Raw genomic sequence first — 19252 nt, forward strand, 5'->3', positions numbered from 1 at the left:
TGTGGTGGCTCACGCCTATAATCTCAGTACTTTGAGAGGCTGAGGCAGGAGGATAGTTTGAGCCAAGGAGTACAAGACCAGCCTGGGCAACATGGCAAAACCCTGTCTCTACAGAAAATACAAATACTAGCTGGGTGTGGTGGTGCATGCCTGTAGTCCCAGTTACCAGGGAGCCTGAGGTGGAAGGATTGCTTGAGCCAGGGAGGTCAAAGCTGCAGTGAAAAAAAAGTACTTAAAATTACTTAAGGGGAAAAAAATCTATTCTAAATGTTATAACAAGTAAATAAATTCCATTAACCAAAGGCTGGGCGCGGTGGCTCACACCTGTAATTCCAGCACTTTGGAAGGCCGAGGTAGGTGGATCACCTGAGATTGGGAGTTCAAGACCAGCCTGACCAACATGGAGAAACCGTGTCTCTATTAAAAATACCAGATTAGCTGGGTAGCACATGCCTGTAATCCCACTTACTCGGAAGCTGAGGCAAGAGAATCAGTTGAACCTGGGAGGCGGAGGTTGCAGTGAGCCGAGATTGTACCACTGCACTCCAACTCCAGCCTGGGCAACAAGAGCAAAACTCCGTCTCAAAAACAAAAAACAAAAAACAAAAAAACCCCCAAAACTCCATTAACCAAAAATCCGTTAACATGTACCACATGATCACAAATGGTAGAATTCAATTATTTTGCTACTAGGACTCTTATACTGGTAAAAGCCACTTAAATTCAAGAGACCAGGAGGAAAAGAAGCGGAAACTTTACGTACCAGAGCACAAACTTGTGCCAACATTTCTTCTTTACATAATTCAAAATGGTTTGCAGATACTTTAAGCAGAGAGATCTAAAACGTACATTCTCACTCATACAGAAAAGCTCTCACTTGTATTTCTTGACTCACTACCTATTCTTTATTCAATGTGCAAGTACAAGAAACTCAGACTGCTGACTACAGTATAGAATGAAACACATTTACAGTTAGGATTTGGAGGGATTACAAAAAACTATCCTGGCTGGGTGTGGTGGCTCATACCTGTAATCCCAGCACTTTGGGAGGCCAAGACAAAAGGATCTCCAGAGGTCAGGAGTGAGATCAGCCTAGCCAACATGGTGAAACCCTGTCTCTACTAAAAATACAGAAATTAGCCAGGCATGGTGGCGGACACCTGTATTCCCAGCTACTCATGAGGCTGAGGCAGGAGAATTGCTTGAGCCTTGGGAGGCAGAGGTTGCAGTTAGCAGAGATTGTGCCATTGCACTCCAGCCTGGTGACGGAGCAAGACTCCATTTCAAAAACAAAGACTATCTAGTGGCACAGAAAATCAACACAATCAAAATGTGATGCATACCTCTTTTTCCCTCATCTTTTTTTATGGTAGTACTATAGATATGTAACACAAAATGTACCATCTTAACTATTTTTATGTGCACATTTCAGTGGCATTAAGTACACTCATGCTATTGTGCAACCATCATCCCCATCCATCTCCAGAACTCATTTCCTCTTGCAAAACTGAAACTCTGTACCCATTAATAAATAACTTCTCATTCCCCACTTTACTGAGCCCCTGGCAACCATCATCTTACTTTCTGTCTCTAGTGATACGTACCTTTTTGGTAGGATGAACAATGTGTTTTTCTTTGTTGTAGGAAGGATCCGAAGATAAAACTTCAGAAGACGGTATACTAACATTTTTAGGATCTGCTGATGAAGCAATGGTCTTTAAGTTTATCATAGAAGTGACATTTTTAGGGGCTGGTGACAGTTCTGTAGATAATGTCTGTCGAACAACATAACCCATTGGTGTCCAAGATAACTCTGCTCAAAGATAACCAAAATTGTTGGACAATCTCAACAGTAAAACAGAAATTCCTTAGTTACTCAAACATGCATTACATGAGGTAACTGCTTGGAGCATAAATAAATGTAGGCTACCATTTACAACATCCTCTTGGAAACTATATTAGTCACTAAACTTGTTTTTCTTCCTGGAGCATGCATGCTGAATTTTTTCCCTTTTAACTTGTAAGGTTAATTTTCCTGGAAACTGGTTTTATAACTTGGGGTTTGGAGGTGGGTAGACAAACAGTTTTAGTTAAACAACAATCCACAATAAAATGTCCACATGACAAACACACAGAATTAACGAACTAAAGATCAAATTTTGGCCCTACTAACCTTGAAATGTACCTTTAACACCAGAAGTCAAAGATCACTAGACTTCAGCTATCACAAAAACTGGTAATTTATTTCTTTTAGAACAGAGGCATAACTATAGCAACACTACTCCTTTAGGTGCCCATCAAACTCTATATACAGACAATACAAAAGGACATCTATTAGGACCCAGGCAGGTGAACACCTGTTAGCAGCCTGTGGCTACCCGCAAGGGTAAGGCAGACTATTCTCATCACTAGAGAACTACACATCCTCAGAGCAGCCAGTGAAATACAGACCATTATTCAACCACATACACATCAAACATGAGAACCCGAAAGAAAACACCCTATGAATACATTTGGAATCATGTTGTAAAAATGTCTTCTGTTAGGACAAGCTACTGTAAAAACTTCAAAGCAGGACAGATGGAACGCGCTCTGAATGTATGACTTCTTGGTTTGGACAGGGCAGATGAATAGTCCTCACAGTGTGGCAGGAGACTCCGAGGACCCTTGCAGGGGTCCATGGGGTCAAAACCCTTCTCCTGGAGTACGAACGTGTTAGTTGCCTTCAATACTCTCCCTCTCTCACAAGAATACCTGGGAGTCTTCCAAATGCTGTATGAGGCAGGACCACAGGGCAGGCGAATGCCGTGGCAGATCTACAGAGCCGGATGGCAGAGCTGCGCAAGCGGAAAGCAAGGCTGCTCTCCGCACTACAGCTTTTTAATTTTGAAAAATGCTTTTCATAAAAATACGGTATGTTAAAATGTAATACACTTACTACTGTTATTTTCAAGCAAATCAATTATTTGAAACACTTGTTTTAACTTTGAAAGGGCAAATATTGACAGGTATCACCCAAATCAACAGGAGCTCTTTGGGGTTCTCTATCTTTAAGGGTTTCAAAAACTTCTGAGAATAGGCAATACTAAAGGAAGTAGTCATTGCTGAGTTCATAAAATTTCTCACTTAATTGGAAGTACATTTCATTTAGAATTCCTGTGTCTTATTTTATACTCCTTGTGTGTGGATGTGGGATCTCATTTACTTACTTCAACTTTCTAAATTAACATTGATGTTAGCTTACCCACAACTCATTAGCTATCTTAAGGCTTTTCAACAGAAACCATTTCAATTTCACTGGAGTTAAAAAGGAACTCAGAAAATATATGACATTTTAAAAAGTAACTTTTTGTAGCCACTTTTACCTCTTGTACATGAAGGAGAACTGGCAGCAGCATCGGTAGTTACAGATTCATTTGGGTTATTGTTTTTCACCATTTCACCCTAAAAGGCAAACACATTAGATGTCAACAGGGAAATGCAAATTAAAACAAGGCGACACTACTACATATCAAAATCCCGAACACTGACAGCGGAAATCCTTATTCACTGCTGGTGAGGATGAAAAATGATACAGCCACTTTGGAAGATACTCAATAGTTTAGCAACTCCTTACAAAACTAAACAGACTCTTACCATATGATCTAGCTGTTATACTCCTTGGTGATTAACCAAAGGAGCTGAAAACTTATGTCCACACAAAAACCTGCACACAGATGTTTAGAGCAACTTTACTTATAACTGCCACAGCTTGGAAGCAGCCGAGATGTCCTTAAGTAGGTGAATGGGTAAACCGTGGCATATCCAGTTGATGAACTATTATGGATCCCTAAAAGAATGTACTATTAAAGCCATGAAAAGACATGGAAGAAACTTAGATGCACATTTCTAAGTGAAAGAAGCCAATCTAAGAGGGCTACATACTATACGATTCCAACTATATAACATTCTAGCAAAGATGAAACTGTGGAGACAATAAAAAGATAGCAGTTAGGAGGAGTTGAGGGGAAGGAGTGACAAACAAGTAGAACACAGAAGATTTTTAGGGCAGTGAAACCACTCTGTACCACACTACAATGACAGACACCCATCATTATGTAGTTCCTCAAAGTCTTAGAAGACACAACAGCAGCAGCAACAGTGAAACCTAAAGTAAACTATGGGCTCTAGGTGAGGAGGACATGTCAATGCACTTTCATCAAAAGTAACAAATGCATCGCTCCAGCACAAGACGCTGATCATGAAGGAAGCTGTGTGCTGTGTGCAGGCAAGGGGCATATGGGAAATCTCTGTACCTTCCTCTCAACTTTGCTATGAACCTAAAACTGTTCTTGAAAATAAAATCTATTTTTTAAAAAAGCCAAAGCAGTTATTTTCCATTTCAAATTCAAAATAATCACTTAATTCTAAAATATAGCTTCCCTTGCCATTCTTAAATTCTGCAAAATATATGCTAATTAAAATTTCCAAATATGTAAGTACATAAAGTGAAAAGTTAAATTACTTCCTTCAACCAAATCTCACTGCCTAGAGGAAAACACTACCTATATCTATAGCTTCATTAGTATCTTTCTACTTCTTTGCCTATGATATAAACATTTGTGTATCATATTTTTATATAGATTCCCACAATGGAATCATACCACACATGATGTTGTGGCAACTTTTAAAAAAACTTTAGCATTATCACTGACAAACTTTCCAAGTTGGCACAGATGCACCACACAATTCTTAAAGCTGCAGTGATCCCATGTAAATGAGAAAGCCGTCATTCACTAGGCCCACACACCAAAGTCCAACGATCCATCAAAATGTCTGTCTACAAAAACAAATGTAAGCCTGCAACGCATGTGCCCCCACCCCACCCCCGACCTTTCTTTTCCGAGACGGAATCTTGCACTGTCGCCCGGGGGTGGAGCGCAGTGACACCATCTCAGCTCACCCCAACCTCCACCTCCCAGGTTCAAGCGATTCTTCTGCCTCAGCCTCCTGAGAAGCTGGGATTACAGGCACCGCCACCATGCCAGGCTAATTTTGTTTTGTTTTGGTTTTTAGTAGACACAGGGTTTCACTATTGTTGGCCAGGCTGGTCTCGAATGCCAGACCTCGTGATCTACCCACCTTGGCCTCCCAAAGTGCTGGGATTACAGGTGTGAGCCACTGTGCCCGGCCATGTATGCCCCCCTTTAATAAAGACAGAAAGCTGTCTCACATAGTAAACGTAAGATATATAATGACACTATGTGTATGGAAGGTCAAGTATATTAAAAGGCTCCTGCAAGTGACTAACAACACCAGAGGTAAAAGTAAACTGAAAAATTCAAAGCTGAATCCATGAAGTAGACAGTGGATGTAAAATAATTTTAAAAATTCCTATGCTTCACAAATTTACCCATTTGCCAATTCATAACACGATCCAGGAATAAAAACTAAAATTATTAAAGCACAGCTTGTTTTTTTAGTAAACGTAACTTTTATGCTTACCAAGGCCAATAAAAAATTAGAAACAGTTTACCTGTTCAAGAATGGTCAAATAAATTATACATGTCAGTATGAGAGATCCAATGCAACAGTTGTTTAAAAAAAAATACTTAATGGCCGGGCGCGGTGGCTCAAGCCTGTAATCCCAGCACTTTGGGAGGCTGAGGCGGGTGGATCACGAGGTCAAGAGATCGAGACCATCCTGGTCAACATGGTGAAACCCCGTCTCTACTAAAAATACAAAAATTAGCTGGGCATGGTGGCGTGTGCCTGTAATCCCAGCTACTCAGGAGGGTGAGGCAGGAGAATTGCCTGAACCCAGGAGGCGGAGGTTGCGGTGAGCTGAGATCGTGCCATTGCACTCCAGCCTGGGTAACAAGAGCAAAACTCCGTCTCAAAAAAAATAAAAAAATACTTAATGACATAGAAAAAATACCAACAAAGTTTTAAAAAATTCAAACATAAGACTATACATATTTATAATTTCAAGTTGAGGGAAATTCCTGCAAGAGACCATTTTTAAAAGATAATGTGTTAAGCAAGCTTTTATTTTGGTTGTACAATTTCAGATAAATTTTGTGTCATTTATAGACATTACTAATATCAAGAAAAAGTGTCTTAGAAGGAAAATAAATTTTTTAAAAGCCCACACATAATTCAAAAGTATATGGGACTCTTAATAGAGCAATAAGTGTGTGTATCTTCTACCTTAGTACATGTCGAAACACATTAATAGTCACAGGTAGTAAGTGACCTTGATACAAAGCACCAGTCACATTCCTGCTCACTCCATGAGCCAACCCTGAGGCTTACACAGCTTCCTGGACTACTTCTGTAGGGCACTCATGAGAGGTGCACGTGATGAAGACCGGGAGCCCGGTGGCTATTCAGCCTCTGCACAGACCCAGCCTGGAGCCCCTAGAGCAGGCCAGATGGAACTGTGGTTTGTAGACAGTCATCAGTTGACCGGACTTCTCCCAGCTCCTTGACAGGAAAGCACTTAGCCACAACAGTGTGAGGGGACAACAGCATGAGGATCCTGCATGCAAACTGCTACACAAAGGTATCTTCTGCACATTACCAGTAACTGTCACTGACCCTTCAAGGCCTTAGTGTCCAGGCACCTAACAGAAGTTCAAGGACAGGAAACAAATCCTTTCTCAATTTAAGAGGTAAGCAAACAGGTGAGGCCTGTTCTTTAAAATCTTTCTTCTTTTTGCTTGCCTTCATACTGGCACGTATCCCACCACTCCTTCAGTGGAAATTCATCAGAAGCCATTTTTGGGACTACTAATCAGATGCTACTTATTCTTGATAGTCTCAAATCAATCTATTTGAGAGAAATACCTCAACATGGTGGACTAAAACTTTGAGATCAAATGTTGAACAAAGTGAATTACCTGCTGTAATAACTTTTCCTGAATTTGCTGTATCGTTAACAAGACAAAGATGTAGATAAAAGCCTGGAAAACTTAGAAGTTACACTATGCAGTTTTAAATATTATGACATGAAGTCCTCACTTAACACCATGGACAGGTTCTTGGAAACTGTGACTTTAAACTAAACCATATAAAACAAAATCAATTCCTTTTTTTTCATCAACATCATAATGAAATGACAGTGAAGGAAATGTTAATGGAGTACCTGCTATACAGCTTTCATTTAAAAGTTGCAGTTTCCTTGAGCAGAACAAATTAAATAAATAAATAATAATAAAGTTGCAGTTTCTGAGAACCTATTGACAACATTATGTGAGGACTTAATGCATTTCGATTTTTAAAAAAGTCTTTTTTTTTCTGTATTGGAAAAAGTGCTAACAGAATGCTAGAAGTAGTGTGTTCAAAATGGTCTGTCAAAGCAGTTAGACTCTGCCAGAATCTTCTTCTAAGGCACTACAATACCTTTCAGCTACCAGATAAAAAGGAGTATAGTAGGCTGGGCGCAGTGGCTCACACCTATAATCACAGCACTTTGGAAGGCCAAGGCAGGTGGATCATCTGAGGTCAGAAGTTCAAGACCAGCCTGACCAATACGGTGAAACCCTGTCTCTGGCTAATATGAAAAAATTAGCCAGGCGTGGTAGCATGTGCCTGTAGTTCCAACTACTCGGGAGGCTGAGGCAGAATTGCTTGAACCTGGGAGGCAGGGGTTGTAGTGAACCAAGAGGCCAAGATTGCGCCACTGTACCCCAGCCTGGGCAACAGAGCGAGACTCTGTCTCAAAAAAAAATAAAAAGGTATACTAGGTGATTCTTTTAAAACCTCACCAGGTGTTACAGCCTCACTGTAAACTGTTCTAACAAAGAAGGTCATCTAAATCCACAACGAAAGGCTTCTCCCAACGCATCCTCCCCAGCTTCATGGATGTCAAAGCCCACATCAGGATTTAATGTGTAATGTTTAAAGTGAAACAATTTAAAAAGTGTGTACCAAGAAAAAGTAAGAGAGAGAGAGCCCCCCCCACCCCAGCCCCTCACCTTTGGTAACACTGCAGCTGGCTTTACTACTTCTCTTAGAAGAGAAGTATTGGTAGAGGCAGAGTGGACAGGCCCCCACTTGGGTTGCTTCTGTGTCTCTGACATACTGTTCCCTGCACCCTGCAGTTCAGGAAAGTCCAGTGTGGTAAATTCAAACTCAGGCTTGGAGGTAGATACATTTTTTGCAATGATTTTGGATTTCCTGTCTGTTCGTTTATGGTAACCATCTGTAATTACAAAATTAAAAGTAGGAATAAAAGTTTAGTTACTGTTTGATGACTGGTACTCAAGCAAAAATTGCAGAGCAGAAAGACTATTGCTATTGACGCAACAGTTTGTTGTCAAAACACCGTAAGTCTCACCAGTGTTGATAACCTTCCTTTGTAGAAGTATGAAGTTTAAATGATCAGAAGTATCAATCACTCTGGTTGGGCCATCATGCAGAAAAACCAAAATGCACTGCACATTTTAGGATTATGTATCGTCACGTACCACACAATGGTGGTCTGGTCAACAATGAGTTACGTATACAACATCCCCAAAAGATTGTAACAAAGCTGAAAAATTCCTATTGCCTACCGGTAATGTCACGGTGAGATGCATTACTCACGTGTTTGTGGTGATGCTGGTGTAAACAAACCTACTGAGCTAACAGGTGTACAAAAGTATAGTACATACAATTATGTAAAGTACATAATACTCGGTAATGATAACAAACAACTATGTCACTTGTTTATGTATTATACTTTCTATCTTTGGAGTACATACTCCCTATACTTACAAAACAAAAAAAAAAGTTGGCCGGGAACAGTGGTTCACACTTGTAATCCCAGCACTTTGGGAGGCCAAGGCGGGCAGATCACTTCCAGCCAGGCGTTCGAGACCAACCTGGCCAACAAGGTAAAACTCCATCTCTACTGAAAATACAAAATTAGCTGGTGTGGTGGCATGTGCCTGTAACCCTAGCTACTTGGGAAGCTGAACAATTCTCCTGCCTCAGTCTCCGAAGTAGCTGGGCTTACAGGCGTGCATCACCATACTCAGCTAATTTTGTATTTTCAGTAGAGATGGGGCTTCTCCATGTTGGTCAGGCTGGTCTTGAACTCCCCACCTCAGGTGATCCACCCACCTTGGCCTCCCGAAGTGTTAGGATTATAGGCGTGAGCCACCACACCTAGCCTTGGATCTTTTTACTATATTTTTACTGCACCTTTTCTATATCTTGATACCTACCACTGTTACAGTTACCTCCAGTATACAGTACAGTTCTAAAGGTTTGTAAGTTAGGAGCCATAGGCTGTATCATATAGCCTAGCCAGGTAGTAGGCTATACTATCTAGGTTTGTGTCGGTATATTCTAAATGTTCCCACAATGATGAAACTAAGGACACATTTCTCAGAATGTGCACCCATCAGTAAGTGAGGCATGACTGTAATTCTAAGACTAATGAAAAAGATTACCTTAACGTGATTGTGCAGCTGGGCATTTTAAATTATTCTTAATATACCTTTTGGAGTACTGCAAATTAAAGGGACTCTAATGAATTTTCTATGCTAGTAAACCTTCTATCTTTCAGTTTGCTGGAATAAACTAGAGGGAAGCAGGTCGCATAAAACGCATAACCTCAGGCCAGGCATGGTGGGTCACACCTGTAATCCCAGCACAGGCAACACAGGGAGACCTTGTCTCTTAAAACAACAACAACAACAACAACAACAGAGCATAACCTCTTTCTCATCTTTCTCCTAAAATGCAATGTATAATAAGATAGCTGCAGCTCCATGAAGCCCCTCATTTAATTATAAGACCAGAGTTATTACAGTTAATACACTTGCCTTGTACTAGATGGTTTATAACTGAGGTCAATGAAAAGAGAAAAATGTATTTACCAAGTAATACAAATTATAGGCACTTCAGAGCCCACAATGCAACAGGTACCAAATTATAATCCCATCCCTGGGAAGAAAGACCCCTAAAATCACTCCGGAAGTCTGACGCCATCAGCTGTGTCAAACCCAGGTCTCAATTCTTGGAGTAGTCACAATGAACAAGCCCATGGAAACAGCTTTATACACAGCAGGAATGTTTCTGGGGCACATGGGGTAGGCTGGCTTATACTACATAGTTGGTTATTTTTACCTGATTTCAAAGTATTCTCAGCATAAATGGACAAATGATGTGAACCTCTAGCTGACTTTATCTCAGATGATGTAGTTCCATCAGCCCTTTTACTGTCAAACTTTTGCTCATCATATGTTTTTTTCTCATCGTAGGTTTTTTTCTGCAGGAAAAGATTAAAAAGCAACATGAAATAAGAAAACTATCACTATAAAAAAGGTTTATAGTAGCAAAATATTAAGTATTCACAATATAATCATTTTTTAAAAGACCAAATTATCTTTTAAAAGGTTACATACAAAAAAAATACACAGTGCTTAAACATGATGAACAAATTTACCATTTCTTTACATCCTTAAACATTAAAGCAACCAACTAAAGGATACAACAGAACTCCATCATGATTACTCACCTTAAACAGAGCTTTCATTTCCTGCGGTGGAGGGCACATGCTCTCATTTCCATGCTTCGCGGTCTGAAAACCTCGGTAACAACTGGGATGGTTAAAGTGACAGTGGGAGCCAGGCACTGAGTAAACACTCTGTGTAGAGTCAAGGGTATAAGGAGAATAGGCATATGGATGAAGAGTTATCTCAGAAGATATATACTGAGGTGGAAAAGTTGAAGCTCCAAAGGCCATGTCTTCAGTGTATATTTTCTGCCTAAGTAAAAAGTGTAAACTTTAGTTGCAGATTTCATATAGCAAACCAAGAAGCTTTTCCGTAATAAACTAAGTCAAACGTCTTAACTTATTAATATTTTTGAGATCATTCACTCTAGCATTTGATCATTCACTCATTTTAAATATCCCTAATTAAAAGCCAAATAAAATCTGAGTGTTTCTTTCTCACCCTGCAAAAAAAGATGTGGACACTGTTTTTTCACTAATGAGGTGGAAGTTCGTAAGAAACATCAACAGAGCCAGAATATGTTCCAGCAGCGTTTTACTCAACTGCTGTCGAGTATTTGGGAAAGCCTTTCCCAGCAACCCTGGCCAAAATGCCCCTAAAGACCATTATCTCTGCTGAGCGGGGGATCCAACAGCCTGCAATGCCTCCCCCCAGGGATCCTGCAAATGGTTTTCACCAGCCCTTCCTTGCTCCAAGCCCACCACCACATCCTGCGCTTTGCTGACTATCAGAACCAGAGTGCAAAGAAGATACTACACGGCGCCGAGGCTGGAAACTACACACTTTACTAACAAGATGGATGCCAGCTTTGAAAACTGCTATTGTCTCAGTTTTTCCCATGCTGCTAGAGTAAACCAAAATATAATTTAACACTGATTTTTCTTTGTTAGACAATTTGATGTAAGGCTACGGGTTTCAACCTTTTCCCCACAAAAGCTGATACAATGACAAAATGCTAAGCAACTGATTCAAAATACAAATAGTAATCTCCTCATTCCAGCAAATGTTTCTGTTAACTTCCAAAGCTATTCCAAAACGTACTAGTACACTAAAGGGCAGAAAAATCCAAACCTAATCGTGACACACCCTATATGATCTTCAAACTGTTACGCTGTCAGCAGGTAAGGGCACAGGTACCGCTTACTAGAAATCGTATCACTGATCTGCGGCAAGTAAGAGACGACACCAAGAAAGGGAGACTACAGGCTCTACCTATAATATAGCAACGTTTGCTGCTTTCACTTCTATCCAATACTTAATCATATATTACCTCGTCTCACTATGTTCTATTTCATGGTATGTTAACTTAGATTTTCTAAGATCTTTTAATTATAGGTAATTAATTTTAACATGAAATACTCCTAATTAAAAACCAAATAAAACCCTTTTTACTGACCTTTGTTTGTCCCATAAAACAACTGGCCTAGCACTGCTCCACACATACTGCACTGAGGACCAGCTCTTTGCAGAGAAGAGCAAGCTCAAAGCTTCATCCCACTGCCTATATGTTCCTGTGAATTCGGTGCTGTATTTTGTTTGGGGCTCAGAAAAGTAAGCCGGGGGCAAGTGTCAGTGAAGGTAGATAATGTGTTCTTCATAAGAGAAGATGGGTTGATAGAAAAAAAAAAATAGTGAAAAAGGCTACCCCAAGTCCAACAAGCAGATAAATAAACAGAAAAAAGAAATGTAAGTAAAAAAGGAAAGCAGGGACAGGGTCCATTGGTTCTGATGGCTGCTGTCATTCAGGAAATTTTCATCCAGGAGTCAGGAGACCTTGGTTGGGGTCCTAGCTCTATTACAATCCAGTTTTCCATTCTGGATAAGTCATCTGGGTTCTGTCCCTTCACTGGTCCTTCCTCCTCTAGAAAGTTGGTACTTTCCATTTCCATCCAGTGCAAACACAATTACATGCAGAAAACAATACCAAATATCAAAGCAGTAATTCACAGCATCTGGTGTGGCTTCAAATGGCATGTCTGGGAAATTCTAGATGGCAGGAGTGGCCCAGATGACCCTAAACCCACAGTGACACACCTGTTTCTCATTCACTGTCATACACTGCCCTAACCACACTATAAGTCAAACTGTCTGAGTACCTGTACAATACCTGCTGGTCTCCTGGCTCCACTTCCCTTTGCCCCTTTTCTACCAATGGCTTCCAGGTCTCCCAGGACCTCCTTCTTGTCTCTTCCTCCAGGCACTCATAGGGTCTAGGCTTGACTATCACATGACTTGAAAAACTCCCTGGCCTGGCCTTTGCCAGCTTGGCTCTCACCTGCCCTCCAAGGCTCTATCTCTGTCTCTTTCCCTGGTGCAGTCTCCTCTGCACCCTCCTTATCTCACCTATCAGACACATTCTGAGTCAAAACCTTCTATCCTTCTGCTTAGGACTTGACGTAAATACAAACAATCCAACACCTTCCCCAGTCCAGGCCTCCATCTCCAATTTTCAGGTCATTTCCACTTACCAATTTCACTTGTTCCCAATTCAATACACAGAAATCCCAAATTTAATATCCAGTCCGCAAACCGGCCCCATTTACAACTTCCGTTTTCATGAATGATCCTACAATTATTTCCATGTATTCAACTGAATATCTTTATCTTTCCCACCAAAACCTGTATGGACAATCATGGAGCTCTTTTTTATTTCAACAGGTCTCAAGTCGTTTCTTTACTATTTCCAGTACCTCAATAGAATCTGGTCAAAGCCTTCAAGACCCTGTCCTCTAGAAGTCTAACCAGAATTCAGGAGTGATTACAATAAGCCCATTTAAAACACTACCAGAAGTTTTCCATTGCCTACCCAGCAAACCTAAAACTTTTCAGCTGTACTATGCAGGCTTCCAAACTACTGACAGCTTCTCCCCAAAATTATCATCTTATTCCTCTACTATCTCCCAAACATATCATGCACATGGTTCCTTCAGTCAGGCAAGGACCCAAAGAGAATGCAGTTTCTCCTCCATCCACCAAACTGAACTGAGCCATGTGCTCAGCTGTACAATGCTACATACCACTAGTTCTTCTCATAGCTCATCTGCTTTAACTCAAAAGCATCAAATGGTGCTAAAATTTTCATAGTATATTGAGAGATGGCGAAAATGCTCAAATGCCTCTTGTCGACAGCGATAGCAGCTTTGGAGAATACCATGTTTTTTTTTTTTTTTTTTTTTTTGAGACGGAGTTTTTTGCTCTTGTTACCCAGGCTGGAGTGCAATGGCGCGATCTCGGCTCACCGCACCCTCCGCCTCCTGGGTTCAGGCGATTCTCCTGCCTCAGCCTCCCGAGTAGCTGGGATTACAGGCACGCGCCACCATGCCCAGCTAACTTTTTGTATTTTTAGTAGAGACGGGGTTTCACCATGTTGACCAGGATGGTCTCGATCTCTTGACCTCGTGATCCACCCGCCTCGGCCTCCCAAAGTGCTGGGATTACAGGCTTGAGCCACCGTGCCCGGCCGAGAATACCATGTTAATTCTGGTTCTGGTGCTACCCATTTCAATTAGTATGAACAAACATTTCCAGCTTCAGTCTCCCATGTGCAAAAATAACATTACATCTGCCTGCCACCTCATGGATTGTGGTAACCATGAAAGCAGAGAAAGTACACAATAATACTCAAACAAAAGGCCCACATCCTCATACACAGGTGGCACAGGACTTGTCACAAAGGATATACCATGACAATGGACATTACTTGGAACAAACTTACTTTGTCTGCATAGGCAAATTTGTTTATTACATCAGTAAATAATTGGTATTTTCCAAACACGGCAAATGTTATCTGTTGAGACTACTTCTAATGGTATTTTTTGTCTTGTCCTATGACATAAGTGTGGAAGAATTTGGTATGCTCGTTTTCATCTCCATCACCTCAAAACTATGAAGACTTCCAATAATTAATTCCAAATGAATAAAGGAGTATCTTTGAGTGCACTGTGAAAGGTACTGGAGCAGAACACATTCTCTAAAAGGTTACTATAACTTCTTTAAGGAAAGATGAGGGAAGGGGACACACAAAGATGACTTGCTATGTAGTTGAACAAGAGAGAGGAAATATTTGTTTCAGAAACTTCTATTCCTTTTATCATGGCAGCAAGAGATCTCCATTTACATGTAATCTCACTATAGCAATGAAATTTTTAATCTACATTAGAATTGCCCAGATAATCAATTCTCAACTACTTGAAGTCTCATTATTTCCTCTCCACTTTAAAGGTTCTTTTCTTCTAACTCTTCCTCTCCAACTGAATGCCTTCCTTATCCTTGTTTTCTTGCCAGGCATGATTACTGGGAGTCTATCTTTTCTCTGGTGATAAATCAAAGCTAAAAAAGAAGAATTAAGAAAACTTAATTTTTAAACTCAGTACTGCCCATTCCTGAGTCTCTGATTAGTCTCCACTCGTTTTACTGCCAAAATGTTGCTTTAGCCATGTGAATGTTTTCCACCACTATTTTGAGTAACTGGAATACCACCTAGCAGATGGCTTTGAGTTCTTGTCACTGAGACATATTTTTGTATTTCGTTATGTGAGACACTCGAGGTAGGGAACAACTCAAGTGAGACCCATGTCCACCTCCCCTTTATAATGGATGAAATACAGTGGAAAAATACCAAAGATCAAATTCCAGCACATAAAGGTAGGGTTTCAAGTTTTGTCAAAAAAAATACAACTTTCAGTATTTCCTAAATACATCAGACGACTTGATGATTTTATTATTCATTACAATTCTCATTCTTGCAAACACTATTCTAGAATTTATATATAGTACAAACTATTTTCAATCACACCATGTGGGCACAAAAAAGGAAACAAGTATAAATCATATAAAAGAAGAATAAAGCACAAGAATTCTGAGATAAGAACTACACCTGATGCCAATATTAAAAACTCATCTACAAATAAATCTACAAAATTATATGAAAGATTAATATTTTGTCTAAATTCAGCTAAAAGTGGAAGCCATTTTGTAAATACCTAGAGAATGAATCTTGAGGAGGAAAAAGAAAACTTAAGGAAAAATGTAAGCTGCCTTTCGACTCAAATTTAGAACTTAAACCTGAAATGTGTAAAATTCACCTCCATAGAACATATACAAAGCAAAATTGTGGAAAGCCGAAGTCAACAATTTCCAAAGAATTATCCACACAGAGGCAGCTATGGTTGCTAGTCCCCTCCCCTTCCCCGAACAAGATTTTAAAAGGTTAAACCCTAAAAATGAGGAGTATGTTTATTTGGTCCCTCCTTTGACCTTCCCCCCACATTTCATCTCTCATTTAGATACATGATATATTTTTAAACCACATGAACAAATGAACCTTAAAACAGTACTTTTTTTTTTTTTTTGGAGACAGAATCTTGCTCTGTCGCCCAGGCTGGAGTTTAGTGGTGTGATCTTAGCTCACAACAACCTCTGCCTCCCGGGCTCAAGGGATTCTCCCGTCTCAGTCTCCAGGATAGCTGGGATTACAGGTGCCTGCCACCAAAGCTGATTAATTTTGTATTTTTGTGGAGATGGGGTTTCACCATACTGGCCAGGCTGGTCTCGAACTTCTGACCACAGGTGATCCGCCTGCCTCGGCCTCCCAAAGTGCTAGGATTATAGGCATTAACAATGGTGCCCGGCCTGAAACCATTTCTTCTAATACATGAAACACAGTCTCTATCATGTCTTTGCCCAAAATAACAATGAGTATGGAGGAAAAAAAGGGAGTTAAAGCTTCTGTTTCTGGCACAGGACAGAGTTAAGTACGCCAGCCTGGCAACAGAGCAAGACTACATCTCCAAAAAAAAAAAGGAAAGATACATACTCGGTCACTGGTGGTTCCTGAACAAACGGATAGTACGTGGCTGCAGAGCTGGGGAAGACACGTGCTTCTGAGGACTCTAACCATGCCACATTGAGCCCGGCAAATCTGGGGACAAACGGTTTGACATCTGCTGATAACTTGATGCCCTGAGGAAAAAAATTAGGTTTTGGGTACAAACAGTCAGAGATCAAGCAAATGTAAACACACAAGCAAAACCGAAGAGGCGTTCCTAACAGACCCAGAAATGCTCCCAACGTTGTTCAAAAATTTCTGCTTCATAAAGGCAAGAATCTGCTTGCTAATGATTTCTCCCCAATGTTTTTTTTGTTAGAAAAGGCAGTAGTCCAAACATGAAGTGAAAAAGCAGCACAACCAATTAAAGTGGAAATAAAACTTAACCCAGATTATATAACCCACAACTGACAATGTTTTCGTAATTTTAATCTTGGAATAAGAGATTCAGTTAGAAATAACAGGACTGTAGACGGCACACAGTACAACTACTACAGTCAAATATACACGTGGAATGTTTAACTACAGCACGCAAAACACACTGCAGACGTTTCTTTTCATTAGATTTTCTTGAAAATGCTGCACAAAAGCATTTGCCTTTTATTCATGAATCACTAAGTCTTGTTTTATTGAAATACCAAAGCTTGCTTTGCTAGAAAACCTTATCACCACGAGCCTCTGAAATCTGAATGCCATAAATTTCTTTAATGAATTTTTTTAGTTGCGTAGTAAGAGATTCACTTTGACCGAGAGCTTTGAGTCGAAAGGTAACGCATTCGATGGCCAGGGCTCCATCTAGCGGTAACGCTGAGTATGGACGGCGGAGAATGACTTTCAGGAAAACGCAAGGTCCTTTAAAACCATCCATCCGTTCCCAGGAGCGCGGGAGGCTCGCCAGAATCCCCCCGCCCCGGCCGCGGGGAGCGCGGGGCGGGGCGGCAGTCGCCGCGCTTGGGGACGCCGCACCGCAGACCCGGCGCTAACTGTGGGCGGGGTCTGCAGCCGCTGACCGCCGCCCCAAGGCGGGCCCGGGGCGGGGCGCGGGGATAGCCGCCACCCGGTAGGGCGCCGCCGTGCCGTTACCAGCCTCCGACCCACGCCCGTCGGACCGGCCCGTCGCCGCCCGAACAAGCCCCCAGTAGGAGGCAGGCCGACTGGCTGAGGCTGCCGAGAGAGCGCCCATCGGCGCGGGCAGCCCTTACCTCGCTTTCGGGCTCCCGCAGCCCCTCCGACGCCATGGCGCGAGGCGTGGAGGAGGCCGCGCCGAGGAGGCCAGCAGCCGGCCGTCGGCTGGCCTGAAAGACAAAGCGTTTCCGCCCTCGCAGGCGACGCCAGGAAGTGCGTCACAGAAAAGCGACAGAGCCCGCCCTTCTTTCCGGCCGGAAGTACGCGGCGACGGCACTGGACCTGCGCGGGCCGCACGTGGAGAGCAGTGGAGAGCTTGCGGGAGGTGCGGACCCCAGGAATCCTTTGGGCTGGGAACTCACCATAGCTTACGGGAGCCTCAGATGTGCCCTTTAGTGCTGGGATGTCGGAGATAGTCTCCACCAAGGCAGCAGCGAGAGGCCGTGATTTACGCTGGCCCCCTGAACCTCACGAGTCTAGTCTTAGGGCGGCAGATAGCCCGGAAAGGCTATTCGCTGAGGTGACCTTTGAGCTGTCACCTGAAGAGGAAGGTTTACTAATAAGGAGGCCGAGATTATTCCTACCCCACCACTGCATTTCCGTAAGGTTTCCCCAAGATTGGTGACTTACAGGAATTGCATGCCCTGTCTTACAAATCTGGAAAGCCTCCAAACTTGTAAATTTCCGGAAACGCTGAGTTTGGAAGTAGCCACAGAAAACTTAAAAATTGCTCGTTTCTTTCGAAAATTAAAAAAAGTGCCAAGACATGGTCAAGAGATGGAACCGTAGTTTAATTTTCACGAGGGAAAAAAAGCTCTACACACAGCAAATTCGTTAAAATAACTTTTGTCTTAAACATATAAGGCGAGGCGGGGATTGGAGGTTGACCAAAGGTACAGGAAAGAATGCAGAGCGGACTTCAATAGATGGAAGAGGAACTTCCTTCTCGCTCAAAGGCTTAGAGGAAAGTGCAAGTGGATTTAAGAAACAGAAAATGTTATAGGCAAAATAAGCCTTTTGAGGAATGGAGAATTTACTAGGTTAAGGCAAATTGTAGGTTTCCTCCGTCCCTTGCCCAGACTAACTCTACCATTGAATACCAAGTATTTCAAGCAAGTAAGGCAGGCGCAGCTCCAGTTTTTCCAGATATCTGTCCAAGTATGTCCCAGTTTGCTACACGGCCTCTAACAGAAGTGAACCTTAGGGTCTGGTCTGGCAGGAATTTATGCTGGGAGTGGTGGCTGTCACCTTCCTTTAAGCACTATTGGGTCTAAGGTGTATTGAAGTTTACTTAATTTTGTCATGTTTGTTAGTTACCCTGGACCCGTCCTGTGGTGGTGGCAGTGAGGTGGGGGAAGTAGATTCTAGGAATGTTGCTAATCACAACTTTCAAAATTTATTGTTCTCATGTAAAGACACACTTTCTTAACCAAGGGACCTTGTGTATGCTGGTTGTTCATTTAAGATGTTTCTATATCATAGTAATTAATTAGGATAAATAGCCTACGTCTGCATTTAACTCAAACATTTTGTAGCAGCTAAAAAGGCAAAGGTGTTTTAACAGTGCTTTTGAACTTCTAAAAATACGGTGGATAACACATAAAACTACTGTGAAAATATGGTAAGAATCTACTTTGGCTTCAGTTTAAACATATCCCTGGTTCTTAATTTCTTCATTAAGTGAGTTAGTTAAATGGTATCCCTATCATATCATGCTATTTTAAACTCATTTAACATTATCTTTAAGGTAAGTTAACTTCCTCAGAGCTAAAACTGTAACACTGAAATCAATCTCAATAGTCACAAATTAATT

General features: G+C 41.5%; 1 protein-coding gene across 7 annotated transcripts in view; it reads right to left on the reverse strand.

Annotated features, from left to right (window-relative positions):
* SECISBP2 (SECIS binding protein 2) overlaps window positions 1-17636 on the reverse strand; it is a 41950-nt gene extending 24314 nt beyond the window's left edge. For 2 of the 7 annotated variants that reach the window (XM_039474631.2, XM_039474629.2), the window contains exons 1-7: window positions 17517-17636; window positions 16303-16448; window positions 10490-10739; window positions 10099-10240; window positions 7959-8185; window positions 3366-3444; window positions 1605-1696 (exon numbers count right to left, since the gene is read on the reverse strand). In XM_039474631.2, coding sequence (XP_039330565.2) covers window positions 1605-1696; window positions 3366-3444; window positions 7959-8185; window positions 10099-10240; window positions 10490-10739; window positions 16303-16448; window positions 17517-17552 — 972 coding nt within the window. In that variant the 5' untranslated portion in view covers window positions 17553-17636. Of the gene's footprint in view, window positions 1-1604; window positions 1814-3365; window positions 3445-7958; window positions 8186-10098; window positions 10241-10489; window positions 10740-16302; window positions 16449-17516 lie in introns of all 7 variants that reach the window. The other 5 variants (XM_039474630.2, XM_039474627.2, XM_039474626.2 and 2 more) reach the window with 3 other exon arrangements.
* Window positions 17637-19252: the final 1616 nt, after the last annotated feature.

The sequence above is a fragment of the Saimiri boliviensis genome, chromosome 2, assembly GCF_048565385.1.
Source record: "Saimiri boliviensis isolate mSaiBol1 chromosome 2, mSaiBol1.pri, whole genome shotgun sequence".
Classification (NCBI taxonomy): Eukaryota; Metazoa; Chordata; class Mammalia; order Primates; family Cebidae; genus Saimiri; species Saimiri boliviensis.